The sequence below is a fragment of the Podarcis vaucheri genome, assembly GCF_965113315.1.
Source record: "Podarcis vaucheri genome assembly, chromosome: 2".
Classification (NCBI taxonomy): Eukaryota; Metazoa; Chordata; class Lepidosauria; order Squamata; family Lacertidae; genus Podarcis; species Podarcis vaucheri.
This window is the reverse complement of record NC_138760.1, coordinates 88,374,321-88,389,376: the sequence shown is the minus strand read 5'-3', so window position 1 is coordinate 88,389,376 and position 15,056 is coordinate 88,374,321. Positions and strand designations below refer to the sequence as shown.

The 15,056-nt window shown below is 47.2% G+C and overlaps 2 protein-coding genes across 3 annotated transcripts in view; one reads left to right on the top strand and one right to left on the bottom strand.

Annotated features, from left to right (window-relative positions):
- Positions 1 to 2,009: 2,009 nt before the first annotated feature.
- PDE12 (phosphodiesterase 12) lies at positions 2,010 to 7,470 on the bottom strand. Its single transcript, XM_082209862.1, has 3 exons — positions 5,998 to 7,470; positions 4,188 to 4,266; positions 2,010 to 3,172 (listed from the first exon to the last, which is right to left on the bottom strand). Exons 1-3 carry the CDS (start codon positions 7,291 to 7,293, stop codon positions 2,730 to 2,732), a joined length of 1,818 nt encoding a protein of 605 aa, XP_082065988.1. The 5' UTR covers positions 7,294 to 7,470; the 3' UTR covers positions 2,010 to 2,729.
- Positions 7,471 to 10,960: 3,490 nt separating this feature from the next.
- The window catches only part of DNAH12 (dynein axonemal heavy chain 12), a 107,459-nt gene continuing 103,363 nt past the window's right edge, over positions 10,961 to 15,056 (top strand). For both annotated transcript variants that reach the window (XM_082209107.1, XM_082209106.1), the window contains exons 1-2: positions 10,961 to 11,389; positions 13,991 to 14,166. In XM_082209107.1, the coding sequence (XP_082065233.1) occupies positions 10,976 to 11,389; positions 13,991 to 14,166 (590 nt within the window). In that variant the 5' untranslated portion in view covers positions 10,961 to 10,975. The remainder of the gene's footprint in view (positions 11,390 to 13,990; positions 14,167 to 15,056) is intronic.

Here is a 15,056-nt window from a genome sequence, read left to right as displayed (position 1 = left end):
ATGAGAAGAGAAGACTCCCTGGAAAAGACCCTGATGTTGTGAAAGATGGAGGGCACAAGGAGAAGGGGACGACAGAGGATGAGATGGTTGGATGGTGTTCTTGAAGCTACCAGCATGAGTTTTATCAAAGTGCGGGAGGCAGTGGAGGACAGAAGTGCCTGGCGCGTGCTCTGGTCCATGGGGTCACAAAGTGTCGGACACGACTAAACAACAACATGCCTATAAATTAGGTTATACTTATAATCACAGCATAGATTTGATAAATCTTAAGTATTGCCAGATTATTTTTTACATATGAGGGGTAACATAAAACGCATCAAATATGAATTACCTTGTTCAAAGATTGAAAACTATCCAGGATTCTCATTCTTAAAGAATGTTCTGGAATATAATGCTGCACCCAAGGAATGGGCATATATTTTGACTCTAAGATGGCAGACCCTCTCTGTTCCACCTCTTATATTTTTATATTTATATCACCTTTCATGGTATATAGTATAGCCGACAGTTTGTCAGACTGTATTTTCCATTTTCATATAACAGAAATTTCAAAGTAAAGGTAGAAATAGGTAAGCAGCTGTTTGCTTCTATTTGCAAGAAGTATGAACAAGTATCCTTCCAGGCTTCTTCTGGTTGATCTAGCAAATCTTAATCCAGGAGCAGCTAATCTTTGTCCCTCCAGATGTTGGCAAACTAACTCTTATTGACCATGCTTGCTGGGGCTGATTAGATGCAATATCTGGATGGCCACAGGTTGGCTCCCCTCCTTGGACAAAAACATTTAGAGTGGTATTTCTGGCACTTATTTAACACTCCTACCAATAGTATGCTGAAACCACAGACGTTTAACTGCAGACACTTAAAATCAACCTGCAACAAGCGTAAAAGTGCTTTGGGGATTGATTGGCAATAACGAGCAAGGTCAAGGAGCAAAGACATGGATTGTTAAAAATTAATAAGGCACAGTTAAAGGGGGATTTAAAGAGGGAACAGAGTGGGTGACCTACACCAGATTAACAACAGGCAGAGGTTAGGGAAAGACTCTGAATATGGATAATTAAGGTGGGGAAATCCATTCAGGCATTTTCCTGAACATGCTAGGCCCAAGACAGATGGTTTAAGGGCCACACACAAGCCCTGTCTCCAATATCACCGAGCCTCTTTAAACCATCACAGATACAGCACAAAGGAGGGCTTCTAAGCATCTGTATGCATACAATGGCCCAGTCTGCATGCAGCACTAAGGCAAACCATGCCAAAGCACGTGTGCGGCTATCCGCAGGCTAAACCAGGGCTTGCTTCACCTTTCCCATGGTCCTCCTACTGCACATTACCAACAGCTGAGCCCTGGTTTGGCTTAGTGCAAGCCTAGGTAATCCAAGGACAAACCTTGGTTACAGCTTTCGTCTGGCATTAAAGCCCAGTTCAGACAGACCATGGTTTAGCTCCAAGTAGTATGATAGCAGAACTGGGGGAAGATCAAATCAGTAGTGTTCTCTCTCTTAATCACTGTTATTAGCAGATAAATCTGTTATTTTTTCACGTGTTCATGCAAGATTGTACACATTGGGGCTGCCCACATTTTGTCTTCAACAGTTCTTGGAGGGGCCACTATGCTCATACAGCTGAGCAAAGCAATAGACTCATTTAACAAGGTACAAACATATCAGAACCTACAGTATATATATGAAGGTTTATACAGTCCACTCCCTCTTTTGAGGGCATTTGTGTTCCCATACTCATTTACCTGTTGCTTAAATTTGTGCTCTAGTCAACTTGTGACTACACGACTGCAACTTTCTCTTGTAGACTTTTCCTCCCATGTCATTTCCCCAAATATATATCTAAATATATAACACGTACACAGATGTATCCTCTCACCCCTGTATCATACATAACATGACATTTTGAAGTGAATCGTTTCTATGCTGTGAAGCATGCATAACTGGAAATTCAGAACTTCATTGCACAGAGACTCAGCCAACTAGAAAAATAAATCAATTGCAGTATTAAGAGCAAATGAGACAAACTGTATTTTTCAAGTTCTGTTTACACTTCAGTACATTATCAAAAGACTTCAGAATCACTGTAGATTACCTTTTACATACTCGGGGGGGGGGGAATCAACACTTTCACATATAGTCATGATTTTTATTTATTTATGCACAATTATTTTGGTTTACATGGACAGCCCCCCCCCCAACAATGCCTGAGAGCAGGTAATTGTGTCAAATCATTTTGGAATGCTAACTTTTGATATGGACACTTGCGTAGGGTCAACATAAATGTATTAAATTTTGGCAGCTTGTCAAGGAATATCTTTTCAAAAGGCAAGAGCAATATATGACAGGGCATACTACTTGCTGAGAATACCAAAACCCTTCTGGTTGTTCCAATTCTTATATAAAATCAGTTTAAACAAAATATCCTTAATCAAAAACCATATGAAAAGGAAACAAGATAATTTAACTTTAAAAGAAGCATTAAACATGGATTGCTTTCCTTATTAGTGTAAAAAAGGGGGAGTATTTGCCATAAGAACATTCTGGTTATGACAAGTTACAGATAGATGAAAATCTGGTTTAACATTCCTAATAGGGATATAAACACATTTTATCCAATTATCTTTTGTAAAAGCTGGTAGCCAAGCCAGGATTCAAGTTGAATTCTCCTAAGTAGCCCAAATTTCTTGCTTAAGAGAAAGGAACAGATACCAACTTTTTTTTAGTCTACTTCCACTTTAAGTCACATATTAGTGCTATATGATCTGAAGGGTGTGAAACGCTTGGTAAGGCCTGATGTGTGGTTACTTCTTCATGACTTGGCAGTGGAATTACTTGTTCAACCTCTAAAGCATTTGCATCAATGAAAATGTAGTCCAAACATCCATGAAAGCCTCCAACGTAATTAGTATAAGCTGGTTCTCCACAAGCACTTTTCAGTCTGAATGGATGGGCTAAAGACATTGTGCACCGCTGCTCTTCTCCATTTGAGCTCCAATCCTCATGCTCTTCAGCAATGCTGCCACAACTGATGAAACTATATGCTCCACTTGATGGTGTGCTATTAAAATCCCCACAGAATATGACAGGAGTAGAAGGATATATGTCATGTGTTACATGCCTAATATGAGACAATGCTATTGCAGCTTGGATCAGACGGATGTTCCCACCTAAGGACAAAATAAAAATAAGGACCTATTTTTAACCTTCAGGTTTAAAGTCATTTCAATCAATAACACTTAAAATTCAGCTTAAGTCATTCAACATCCACCCCAAACCGTCTGAGGAATTTTTATCACCACTTACAAATGCAAGCCATTTCAAAAAAGCCAAGGGTGTGTCAGGAGTACCTTGGTTCTCAAACTTAATCTGTGCTGGGAGCCTGTTCGACTCCTGAAACCGTTCAAAAACCAAGGCGCAGCTTCCATTTGGCTGCAGGAGCTTCCTGTACTCAGTCAGAAGCCGCATCGGCTTCCAAAAAACGTTTGCAAACCAGAAAACTTACTTCCGGGTTTGTGGCGTTCGGGGGCAGATTTGTTTGACAACTAAGCCATTCCGGAACCAAGGTACCACTGTATTTCTTTTCCTTTGGAATTACACACATTTGTCCAGCTATTAGGCTAGGAAGCATTTTCCTTATTGAGACTACTCAGGATGTCATTTCAGTCAACAGCTCTCCTGGAGCTGTATTACTGTATTACTACTTGATAACCCCAAGACCCACTATGTGGAGCTGCCCGTGCATCTGAGCTGGAAACTGCAACTAATGCAGCAGCTGTTCACAGGAGAGTGTTGCACTGGTTGCCAGATTGCTACTGGGCCACAGTCAAGGTTCTTGTGCTAGTTCACAAAGCCCTAAACAACTTGGGCTCTTAGTACTGTGACCACTGAGATCCTCTGATTGGACACTTCTGGCGGTTCCCCACATCAGGAATCATTCCTGCCTACTTTTATACGTCTCCAGAAAAATATGTTATTCAGACAGGTCTTTGAAACATGGATTCTACCCCACCTCCCAGCTTTTACTGATGGCACTGTAATTTTGTTTGTTGTTTAACACATGCTGTATTTTTTATGAAAATGTAGCCTAGAAATACTGAAATACATAAATATACTGAATTTATAACCCACCCCAGGGCCCAAAACATACCCTAGAATGGTTCATAGTATTGTTAACAGAATTACCTTTTGGGTGCCAGTATAGGTGGGTGTTGGCAACACAAATCTTTCTTGAAGAATCGTTTGTAGACTGAAGAACAGAAACCTACAAGGAACATGGAAATTAAGGTAAGCCAGAAGGTACTGTAAGCTGGCAACGTGCATCTATCTTGTGGGCATTCAGCTTTACACATGTGGTGATGGATGGATGGATGGATAGATAGATAGCAGATGGAAAGGGGGCAGGGTTCCAGGAAAAATGACTTGGGCAACCTCATCCACCATTGAACCCAATGGATTTTTACTACAGTATACATGGTTTTCGCTTTAGGTGTGAACCCTGGCACATAACTCCTGCATAAGTTGCAGGCTTACTGTATTTTAAAACTGACTTCTTATAACAATTCTGTGCTAATAAAACTACTGGCCTAAAATTATAGATGTGATGTGTGGGTCTCTCATTCACCCCACCCCCACTGTCAACCAGCTGGACCGAACTAAGCTTACTCTACTCCCCTTTCTTTATATCCTGGCATCCATTTCCAAGCCATGTTCTGTTTACAAGTAATGTTTGAAACTCCCATTGTTCTAGGAGCATTTTGCGACTGGGAATTTCATTAGTACGAGCAGTTTCCAAGCTCTGGGTGCAGTACCACAACTAAGATTTCAGTTTAAAACGGCAGAGTGGAAGGAAAGGAGGATCCTTTTCTGCCTCCCCACTTCTGGCTACTCTTTGAAGACTGGAGAAGAGACCCTCTTAAGAATATTAGGGGAATGGGCAGAGGAAGGCCTAGACCATGTGAAAAATCAACGTAATATTTTAGCCGCAGTTCATTCATTTTCAGCACTGTATTCTTGTTATAAAAAAGCGCACCCAGACATTTTGTTGTTGCACCCATAACCTAGGTTTAAGGTACCGTTTAGTTCCTAGTTTTCATATCTCAGTTTCTAACACTGCTTACAAGTATTAAGTGGAACTCCATTTGGAATTGCTAGCTGTAACTCCAGCCTAGCAATCCTTCATTTGACATCAAAGGTGTAGAGCAGGAATAGGGAACCCTCTGGCCCTTGACCCCCAGAGGTTGCTGAACTACAACTCCCAACATTCCTGACCATTTGGCTCTGCTGGCTGAGTCGATGGAGTTCGAGTCAAACAGCATGTGGAGGGCTATAGGTTCCCTACTTCTGCTCTAGAGGAAAAGAGCCACTAAGACAACAACGCAATGTCTGCTTGGGGATTTAAGATACATGACTGATGGTCTATTTCTGATGGTTTTTTTAAAAAACAAAGTTCTGCTCATACCTAGCCATGGACCAGGGATGGGGAACTTTCTATTCCCTTATGGGCAACCATCTGGAGGCTGAATGCCTGAGATGGGCTGGGCAAGAAGTAAAAGAAAGTGGCCAGAGCAATGGATGTGACTCTTACTATTATGTTGAGGGTACATTTTTGACACAGACAAGAATCAAAGGTTTCCATATCCCCTCCCCCAACATAGAAATCTCCACTCAAGGGATGCAAGAGGCATTGCTACAATTCAGACACATTCCAGCAAGACAAAAGGACCTAAAGGGGGCCTGGAACAGGACCACTGAAGTGTGTGGCCTGGGAAGAGTACTGAGGGGAGAGCAGTTGGCCCCAAAGCAATGGGATGTAAAGGGAAGCAGCCTGGTGCACCTTTAAGGGAGAGACAGCTTTGAAAAAGGTGCACCTATTCAATTTTTGCATGAAAAGCACAGGAAGCCTGCCTTTCTCTGGATCTGGTCTCCTTACTTAGCTTAGAGCCAACTTCCACCATTCCCTATCCCCCTAACCCCCTCTCCCTTTAACTTCTACCTGCAACACAGAGGACCGCTGGTGCACTTTTTCCTGCACCTCCGGATAGGGGGCCAGCTTCTCTCGCAGTTCTTTGTGCAGGGGATCCTCGAGGAGCGCCTGGTTCAAGGCGATGTCGTGCTGGCTGAGGAGGCTGAACTTGTCCCTTCGGTAGAAAGTGGCCAGGCCCTCGTGCTGCTTCTCCTTGATCTTGAAGAGGCCCTCCAGGCCGAAGGCGTCCAGCGCGGGGCCCAGGCTGTCGGCGAAGACGGACTTGTCCACCTCCTGCAGGCAGATGATGTCGGCGCTGTAGCCGGCCAGCTCCTTCTTCAGCAGGTTCTGCCGGTAGTCGAGCTCCAGCGAGTAGGGCGCGCAGTACGGGTACAGCACGGTCCGCGAGAGCTCCGTCTGCGCGTAGACGTCGGCCAGGACGTTGTAGGTGACGGTGCGGATGAGGCCCGGCCCGGTCACTTTCTTGGTGTACAGGTGGCGCGCGTCGAAAGTGCAGGCGCCCGGCCCGGCCTCCACGGGGCCGCTGCTCTCCACCTCGCGGGGCAGCCCGTAGCGCCGCTGCCCGTTGCCCGGCGTGCAGACCAGCTTGAGGCGCAGCCCGATGTGCGCGTTGCTGGGCGTGAAGACCCGCTCGGCGCCGCCCGGAGCCTCCACCCAGCCGCCCGGAGCTTCCCCCCCGGCGGCGGCAGCGGCAGCCGCCGTCCCCACGGCCGGCTCGGCCTTCTGCTCCTGGTACCAGCGGAAGAGGCAGTCGCGGGGCGAGCCGAACTCGGCGCGCAGCTTGGGGCAGACGGGGAAGCCGGCCAGCAGCGAGCGCGGCAGCTGCAGCTCCGTCAGCGCCGGCGGGTTGCGCTCCACGCGGTAGCGGGCCTCCCCGATCTGCAGCACGGCGCCGTCCTGCCAGGCCTCGGCGTTGGGCACGTCCTCGGCCACGGCCTCGCCGTCCTGGGAGAAGAGGCAGACGGCGGGCGGCGGCGGCGGCGGCACGGCAGCCTCGGCCTCGGCCCGCGCCTTCTTGCTCTTCTTGGCCGCCTTGGCGTGGCCTTTGCCGGCGTTGTTGGCGATGCGCGCCAGCGCCCGGCCCAGCGGCTCCGCCTGGTCGCGCTGCATGTGCCGGGCGCTGCCGTCGCCCAGCACGAAGGACACGCTCAGCTTAGGCTCGGCCGGCACGCAGCGCACCACGGCCCGCTCCATGGCGGGCAGCGCGCCGCTGGCGGGGCCCGAACCGCTCGGCCGCGGCTGCGGCGGCCGCCGCCTCCTCAGGCCGGGAAGGGCTCTCAGCGTGCCGCGGAGCAGGCGCCACATGAACTCGCAGCCGCCACGCGAGCACCATTCGCGCCGCTCTGCCCTGCGCCTCCCGGCCTCGCTCTCCGGCTCTCCCCCGTTGCCAGGCAGGACTCAGCCACTTTGGCTGCCCCGCCCCGCAAGGGACGATGGGAAAAGCCGGGGCGAGAGGCGAGGAGGGCCGGAGCAGGAAACGCGAGGCCTGCTGGGAAATTGTGTCCACGCCTCCTTTTAAAACGGTGGGGGGACCGGGAGCGTGGAGGGAGAGGAATCCGGAAGTTGGTAACCTGTGAATCTATCAATAAATCTTATGCGGGGGGTTGGAGTAGAACAAGCTGGAAGTGCCTGATCGTTATTTCCCAGATCTCATCTTACGTATTTCGCAATTACAGTGGTACCTCGGGTTACATACGCTTCAGGTTACAGACTCCGCTAACCCAGAAATAGTGCTTCAGGTTAAGAACTTTGCTTCAGGATGAGAACAGAAATCGTGCTCCAGCGGCGCGGCGGCAGCGGGAGGCCCCATTAGCTAAAGTGGTGCTTCAGGTTAAGAACAGTTTCAGGTTAAGAACAGACCTCCGGAACGAATTAAGTACTTAACCCGAGGTACCACTGTATATTGACTAAGGTTGGACTTGCCACAGAACGCTGCAGCCGTTTTTTATCAGCCGACGCTCCATGCTAGCTGAGCATGCCCTTTTCTGCGGTGGGGGGGATGTCCTCCCATTTAAGGGATTTTTGTCTCTTTTTTTTGTTCTGTTACAATTCTTGGGGGTCCCGCCTCCAGTCCTGCTAAGACTTACCGCTTTGTGTGTGGTGGTAGTTCTCTATTAGTATATGCAGGTCGGATGTACAGTCAAATGTAGCCATGTGCAGCGTTCAGGCTTCTCTCAAGCCTGCTGAAACTCCCCTTTTGTGCATTGGTTATGTCATTTTGGCTACCTAAGGAATGACACAACCTGAACATCTGAACCAGAGCCAATGGGGGAACATTTCAACTTCCCAGAACACTGTTAAGGGGCCTTAGAATGGTTATCCGGGGGGGGGGGGCAGAGAGAGAATTTTTCATTGCATTACTGTACAGCTTTACATTGCAATACATAAAGAGTTTCAGTGGGTTAAATTGAGAAATAGTTCTTGCGTGACTTAGAAATGCCTGGATGTTATCAACAACTGTTTCGTGAATTAGAATACAGTGGTGCCTCGCAAGATGAAATTAATCCGTTCCGCGAGCATCTTCGTCTAGCGGTTTTTTCGTCTTGTGAAGCAACCCTATTAGCGGATTAGCGCTATTAGCGGTTTAGCGGCTATTAAAGGCTTAGCGGCTATTAAAGGCTTAGCGGCTATTAAAGGCTTAGCGGCTATTAAAGGCTTAGCGGATTAGTGGCTTAGAAAAAGGGGGGGAAAGCGGGGGAAAATCCGGAACACTTGCAAGACGTTTTCGTCTTGCAAAGCAAGCCCATAGGGAAAATCGTCTTGCGAAGCAGCTCAAAAATGGAAAACCCTTTCGTCTAGCGGGTTTTCCGTCTTGCGAGGCATTCATCTTGCGGGGCACCACTGTACAGTAATAGAATTGGTTCTGGTTCATGGGGTCATGAAGAGTCGGACATGACTAAACAACTAAACAACAACAATAGAATTGTAGATTTGGAAGGGACCACCAGGGTCATCCAGTCCAACCCTTGCAATGCAGGAATCTCTTGCCCAATGTGGGGCTCGAACCACAACCCTAAGAGTCCCATGCTCTACCAACTCTTAATTATGTAATTAACACTGTCTGTACTTTTCTGCACTTTATTTCCTCTCACCCCCAGCAGTATAGCAAGGCACCCAGGGCTTGCGTGTGACCCTTGAGTGTCTGCACCACCCACAGGCGTGGGGCGCCCTTCCTGGGTGTTTTTCTGGCACTGTGCCCTGCGCTGCTTTTTCCAGCAGTGCTTGGTCCGCTGGAGGGTGGCCATGGCTGAGTGGGAGGCGACAGCTGAGGCGCCTGCAGGCCGACAGTTGGTCCACCCTCTGGAAGCTGCTGCCCAGTGCGGACCACCCTTAACTGTTCACCCCACTGTTTATTTATTTTGATTTATTTAACCAGATATAATACATTGCTCAATCAAAAAACCCAAAAGTTTTATATAAAATGTTAATTTAAAAATACTGATAAAATCAATGGACTTTAAGAACAAGCAGATATAATAAAATTATCAAAATATAGATAAAATCAACCATTTTCTTGGTAGACTTACCTAAACAAATGTAATTTTAGCAGATATGAACAACAATAGAATGAAGTGGCCCCCGTAGTATGAATCGGCATATGATTTTCCTCCCCACAACCATTCATGACTCAAGATAGCAATTCATACGACTAGAAGTAGACTAGTCCATGAAAGATTATGCCCTCACCAATGTGTTTGTCTTTACGGTGCTTCAGGTTAACATGACTACCATTCTGGCCTCCTCTGTTGGATTGGACCAAAGGCCTATATAGCTCAGCCTTAAGGTACCACAGTCTCCCACCAGATCCCTATTGGAAGCCAACAAGCACTGAAATAAAATAATAGACAAAAGCAGAAGGGGCCCCACTAATCTGTTTTAGAATGATGTTGAAAAGGCCTTCTCTTTCATTCCCACCCACTACATCTCTGTTGACAGGGGAACAAGATGGGTATCTGAAACTGAGCAAAGGTCATAAGTAGTTTCATGTGAGATTGGGGGAGGTAGTTCTTGATATGCACTGATTCAACACCAGGTTGAGACAGTGCCTTGGGTTTAGCTTGAAAACAAACTGGAAATGAATTAAACTGATTCACAAACAGCACAATATGGTCTTTCCTGCTAAGCCCAGAAAAAAAACCTCCAGCCACACCGTTCTGAAGTGGTTAAAGCTATGGACTGTCTTCAAGGACAGCACCATCTAAAGTGCATCCAGCTTGGAAGCGATTGAGGTTGCAATCCTGTTTACACACCTACCTCCTACATTTGAGGAGACACATGTATGATTCTACTGTAAAGTTTGGATGCAGGCCTATCAGTTCATTCAAACAGTTTGCAGCAAACCTCCACAGTTCTGCATGTCAGAAATGTTATGTGGCATTGGGCCATATGATAGAAGCAGTGTTTTTTTATTAAATCCTATGACAAACAGCATTCTGTAACCTGTATATAAAGTACTTGTACAAAATATGAAAAAGCATGATCCAGGGCAGAAAACCTTGTTTGTGTGCCATCCAAGGTGATCGTGAAAGGAACTGTAGTTCAGTGGCAAAGCACACACCTTGCACACATAAAGTCCTGGGTTCAAACCGTGGTATCTGCCAGTAGGGTTTGGGAAAGGCTGAAACTCTGCGTGGCCACTGCCCACAGTATAAGGCACCTTGCTATGTTCCTATGAAGACTTGGCTTCCCTCTGATTTGAACCAGCATCTCTGATAGCACGTGAAGCTATACCAAGTCTACCTCTGAGCAGGTGTAGGGTGCATTTCCTATACACTATGAAGTAAATGCAGGCACTCGGGTGGTTGAAGGATTGGTTTTGGGGCCAAAGCAGCATGGCTGAACCCAGCCACCCCTTTTATCAGGCATAGCAAACTTGGCCCTTCAGATGTTTTGAGACTACAATTCCCATCATCCCTGACCACTGGTCCTGTTAGCAAGGGATGGTGGGAGTTGTCGTCCCAAAACATCTAAAGGGCCGAGTTTGCCTATGCCTGGCTTTAATCATAATTGCGATTGTGATTATAAAGGGAGCGTCAACAGTTCGCTTCATCAAACCACGTCGTCTTCCAGCGCCCCTTTCTCCGGCAGCTCCGCTCAGCCTCCGGCTCCCTCTGTCGGGAGCCTTCCCTTGCTGCGCCCTGCGGGCTCCATTATTCAGAGCCGGATTCCAGCGCCCGCTCGCGAAGGAGCCTGGGGGAAATGGCCGACCTCCTGTCGCCATAGCAACCTAGGCGTTGTTGACAACGCACTGCTGCTGCCGCCGGCGACGAACCGCGAAGCGTGTGTGGAGCTCGGCGTCGCCGCAGCTCAAGCCCGTTCCCGTCTCCCCCAAAAAGGGCAGCAGACCCTCCGCCGCCCGCCACACTTTCGCCCTTCTTGCGGGGCTCCCGCGCTGAGAAAGGTAAGCAGCCGGGAGGCGAGCAAGGCCGGAAGTCAGACCGGCAGTTCTTTATGGGCCAGGGGGCGGGGAGCCTTGGCACCACCAGCAAGTTGTTTTGTTTTGTTTTGTTTTGTTTTGTTTTGTTTTGTTTTGTTTTGTTTTGTTTTGTTTTACATATGCATGCTGCCCTTCATCTGTCCATCTCAGGGCAATTCACATACAAAGCATAAAAAGACAAGATAAAAATTCAAAATACATAATAAAAACTAGAACAGAATGAAACAAGAACCTTCTTGTTTATGAAACCCTCCTGGGTTTCATAAAACGAGATGAGCTGCTCAGAAGCAACATTCCTTTGCCTCCAGCAACCCCACACATGCTGCGGAAGAGAAAAACACTGCTCACAAGGTGATGCTGGTGCTAACTATTCAAGACGTGCCATGGCACTGACTGAGAAGAGGTTCTGGAACAAAATCCCAGTGCAGATGGATCTCCCCCTTTAAAACCAAGACAGTTACACGGACAGGGCTAGACAGAGGCACGTTTGCTTTCTCCACCCCACCCGCCATAGCAGCTGCTCTTCTGTCTTCACAGCCTCTGCAGAGGACTTGAAAAGTGACTGGACTTACATTGGTCTATCTGGCAAGCTTAGTGCTGCTTAAAGTGATTTGTTCTCCAGGACTGCAGATGGGAGCCTTTCCAAACCCTACATAAATATACCAGGGGTTGACCTTGTGGCCTTCAGTGAGCTACAAGATACTACCCAATCCTATGCATGGTTTCTGCTTGGAAGTAAGTTCCACTAAACCTGCAATCCTGTGCATGCTTACTTCAGAGTAAGCCACATTGAATACAGATGAATTTACTTGCAAATAAATACATATAAAATTGGGCTTGTAAACAAGCCTTTGGGAAAGGACAGTTCTATCCACATCAAGCTCAGCTCCCTCATATTACATTAGTTGGCACAAGATTTCAGTCCTAAATGCACAGTGCCTTATTATGCATGCTTAACTGGGAGTAAGCACTGTTGAACAGAAAATCACACTGCCATCTAGCAGAGCTGTTCTGAAAAGTGAAGGGCTCTTGTCATTAGCCCCAGTCAATGGCAGACTGGATCACTTGCACACAAGTATGCAAGGCATTTTGAGGATAAAATTGCTTACCTCTGTGCTGAGATGGACTCTAGAGTAAATATAACAAGTCCAGGGAAGGTGTACAATTCGCTGGCTGGTCTAGTTTTATAGGCTCAGTTTCAGCTTTTGGATTCTGAGCATGTGGGCAAAACACACAGTGGTATGGAGTATCATGTGCTCTCTGGACCCTTTTCCTATGTGACTTGGGTGAACAAGCCAGAAGAGGTTGCCTGAATGGGTCTGATGTGTGATGAATGCATTGCTGCAGAAGAAGTTGGTGCCTGCCACTCTGAAGGAGGCAGTGGTGCAACCACTGCTTTAAAAACCCAGATTAGACCTGGAGGTTTGCAACAACAACTTCCTGGTTGCAAATATCCCCTTCTTAGGAAAAGCGGTCAAGCGGGTGGTGGGAGTGCATCTCCAGGCAGAGGTGTAGCTGGGGGGGGCAGGGGGTGGAGGGCACTGGGCCCCACACTGGGGGGCGGCACTTACTGTGGGCCTGCAGCGCACCTGAGCCATGCAACTCTCCTGGGAGTGATGTGGTGGCTTGGGCGCCTGTAGGCTCTGCTCTGCTTGAAATGGCAGTAGCGGGCTTTACGTTTGCCTGCCGCCTCCCCCTCAGCCACCCTACAACTGAGGGGGAGGGGGAAGACAGAGTCCTTGGAAGCTCCGTGTAGTGCATCCTGTCCCGGCTTGCCCCACCCTATGGGCGGCTTGCCCCACCCTAGGGAACAAGACATTCTCCACCCTGGGCACTCGAGCGGCTAGCTACGCCGCTATCTCCAGGTACTCCAGGAAACAGTTTATGTAACTCAATTCCATTCTGGGTTCAGGCCTGGTTTGGGAGAAGACTCAGCCTTGGTTGCTGTGATAGATGATCTTTATTGGGAAAGAGACAGGGAGAGAGTGTTCCTGTTGGTTCCCCTCGATCTCTCAGCTGCTTTTGATACCATCAGCCATGGTATCTGTGAGTAGGGAGCTGTGACACAAGAGTGCTGTACTCTACTACGGGGTCACTAACACAAAGTGACATTTGGTAATACCTGCTTGACCCCTTAGGGTCTTTTGGGCTGTGGAGTACCATGGGGTTCTATTTTTGGCTCCAATGCTGTTTAACATTTCTATGAAGCCATTGGGAGTGGTCATCAGAGATCTCTGAGATGTCATCAGCATGTTGATGATACTCAGCCCTGTATCTCTGTACCCATTGAATCAGGTAGGTCTGTGCAGCTGTTGGACCAGTGCTTGGATGCGGGGTGTGGAGTGGGTGCTGGATAAATTAAAATGGAATCCAGAAAAGATAGGGTCCTGTGAGTAGGTAGTTCCCAGGAGTTAGGGAGGTTGGCAGTTCTGGATACAGTTGCATTCCAGAGGTGCAGAGGAACAGGTACATAAACTGTAGGTGCTCTTAGAGCCATCATCAGAAGTGGATGCTCAAATTCAAGTGCAGTTTAATCATATGAACATTATTTCCTTGTTATTTTAGATGTCAGCTCCAGGAAAATCTTCACGCTCCCCTGATGATGATGACGATGATGCGTGGAATGTTCAGCTGCCACCTATAGCTTTGCCCTCCACATCTCAGGGTTTGACAGAAAAACAAAAAAAACTAATGCGATACCGAAGAGTCAAGGAACAGCAGAAGATGCTTAATCAGATCATGTAATATTCCTGTCTCTTTTTCTTATGTATTATATGTGGTATTGTCAGTCTAAGACATAAGCAGGGCCATACTGAGTATCCCCACACTCACCTCCAGTGACAAGCAGTCCCTCCCCCAGCATCAGATTATACAGCCTGAGCATCTGCAGAGAGGTGGCCTTAGCGCATAGAGTTGTAAGTGTGAAGGCCCCTTTCATGCAAAAGTTTGTGCTGTATACATGGACATCAAGGGGAGGAGTTACTTAGTGCAGGGGGGTGCTACTGCTTGTGACCCTGTTCCCCTCTTGTGTGTTGGTATAGTACACATGGGTATAGTACCTGAACAGAGCTATTATGAAAGGACAAGAGTTCTCACATCACTCACTGTATCTTTTATCAAGGGGCAAGTTCTATGCGATGAGGATGGCTCCCATCCGTGCCTTGAACTTCTCTGCTGCTAGGAGGATACTAACATTTCAACCAGCCACTGGTGCTCTGCTTCTAACTGCTGCTAGCCATGCAGACACTGGCAGTTGAAAATGTGTATATCCACATTGTGAAAAGCTTTACTTGCTGATTTTTGTACATCATGACTCAATTTAATATTTCTATCCCACTTTTCCAGCAACAAATGTTGTGCTCAAAGCAGTTCACAATAATCACAAACACATTTAAAAAAGACATTGTGGTAACTATACTATCAAACACAATAACATATAAATAAAGCAAGAAACTTTATTTAATGATAAAAGCAAAAGAACAGACCAGGACAATTTTTATTTCCTGATCAGTTGGCAGCATTACCAACCAGCCAGTTATGCTGCTTGGAGCAGCTTCACATTGTTACCAGTACAATAGTTATCAACCCACACTTCATACTGCTAGTATGATATCTTCAAATCATTTGTGCC

Bases quoted from the DNA above. Each gene is read 5' to 3' on its own strand.
- PDE12 (XM_082209862.1), bottom strand. From the start codon at position 7,293: ATGTGGCGCCTGCTCCGCGGCACGCTGAGAGCCCTTCCCGGCCTGAGG. The intron at 4,267-5,997 runs GTAGAAGTTAAA...TGTTCCTTGTAG, and splicing joins AGCGGTCCTCTGTGTTGCAG to GTTTCTGTTCTTCAGTCTAC. The intron at 3,173-4,187 runs GTAATTCTGTTA...TTTTGTCCTTAG, and splicing joins CCTATACTGGCACCCAAAAG to GTGGGAACATCCGTCTGATC.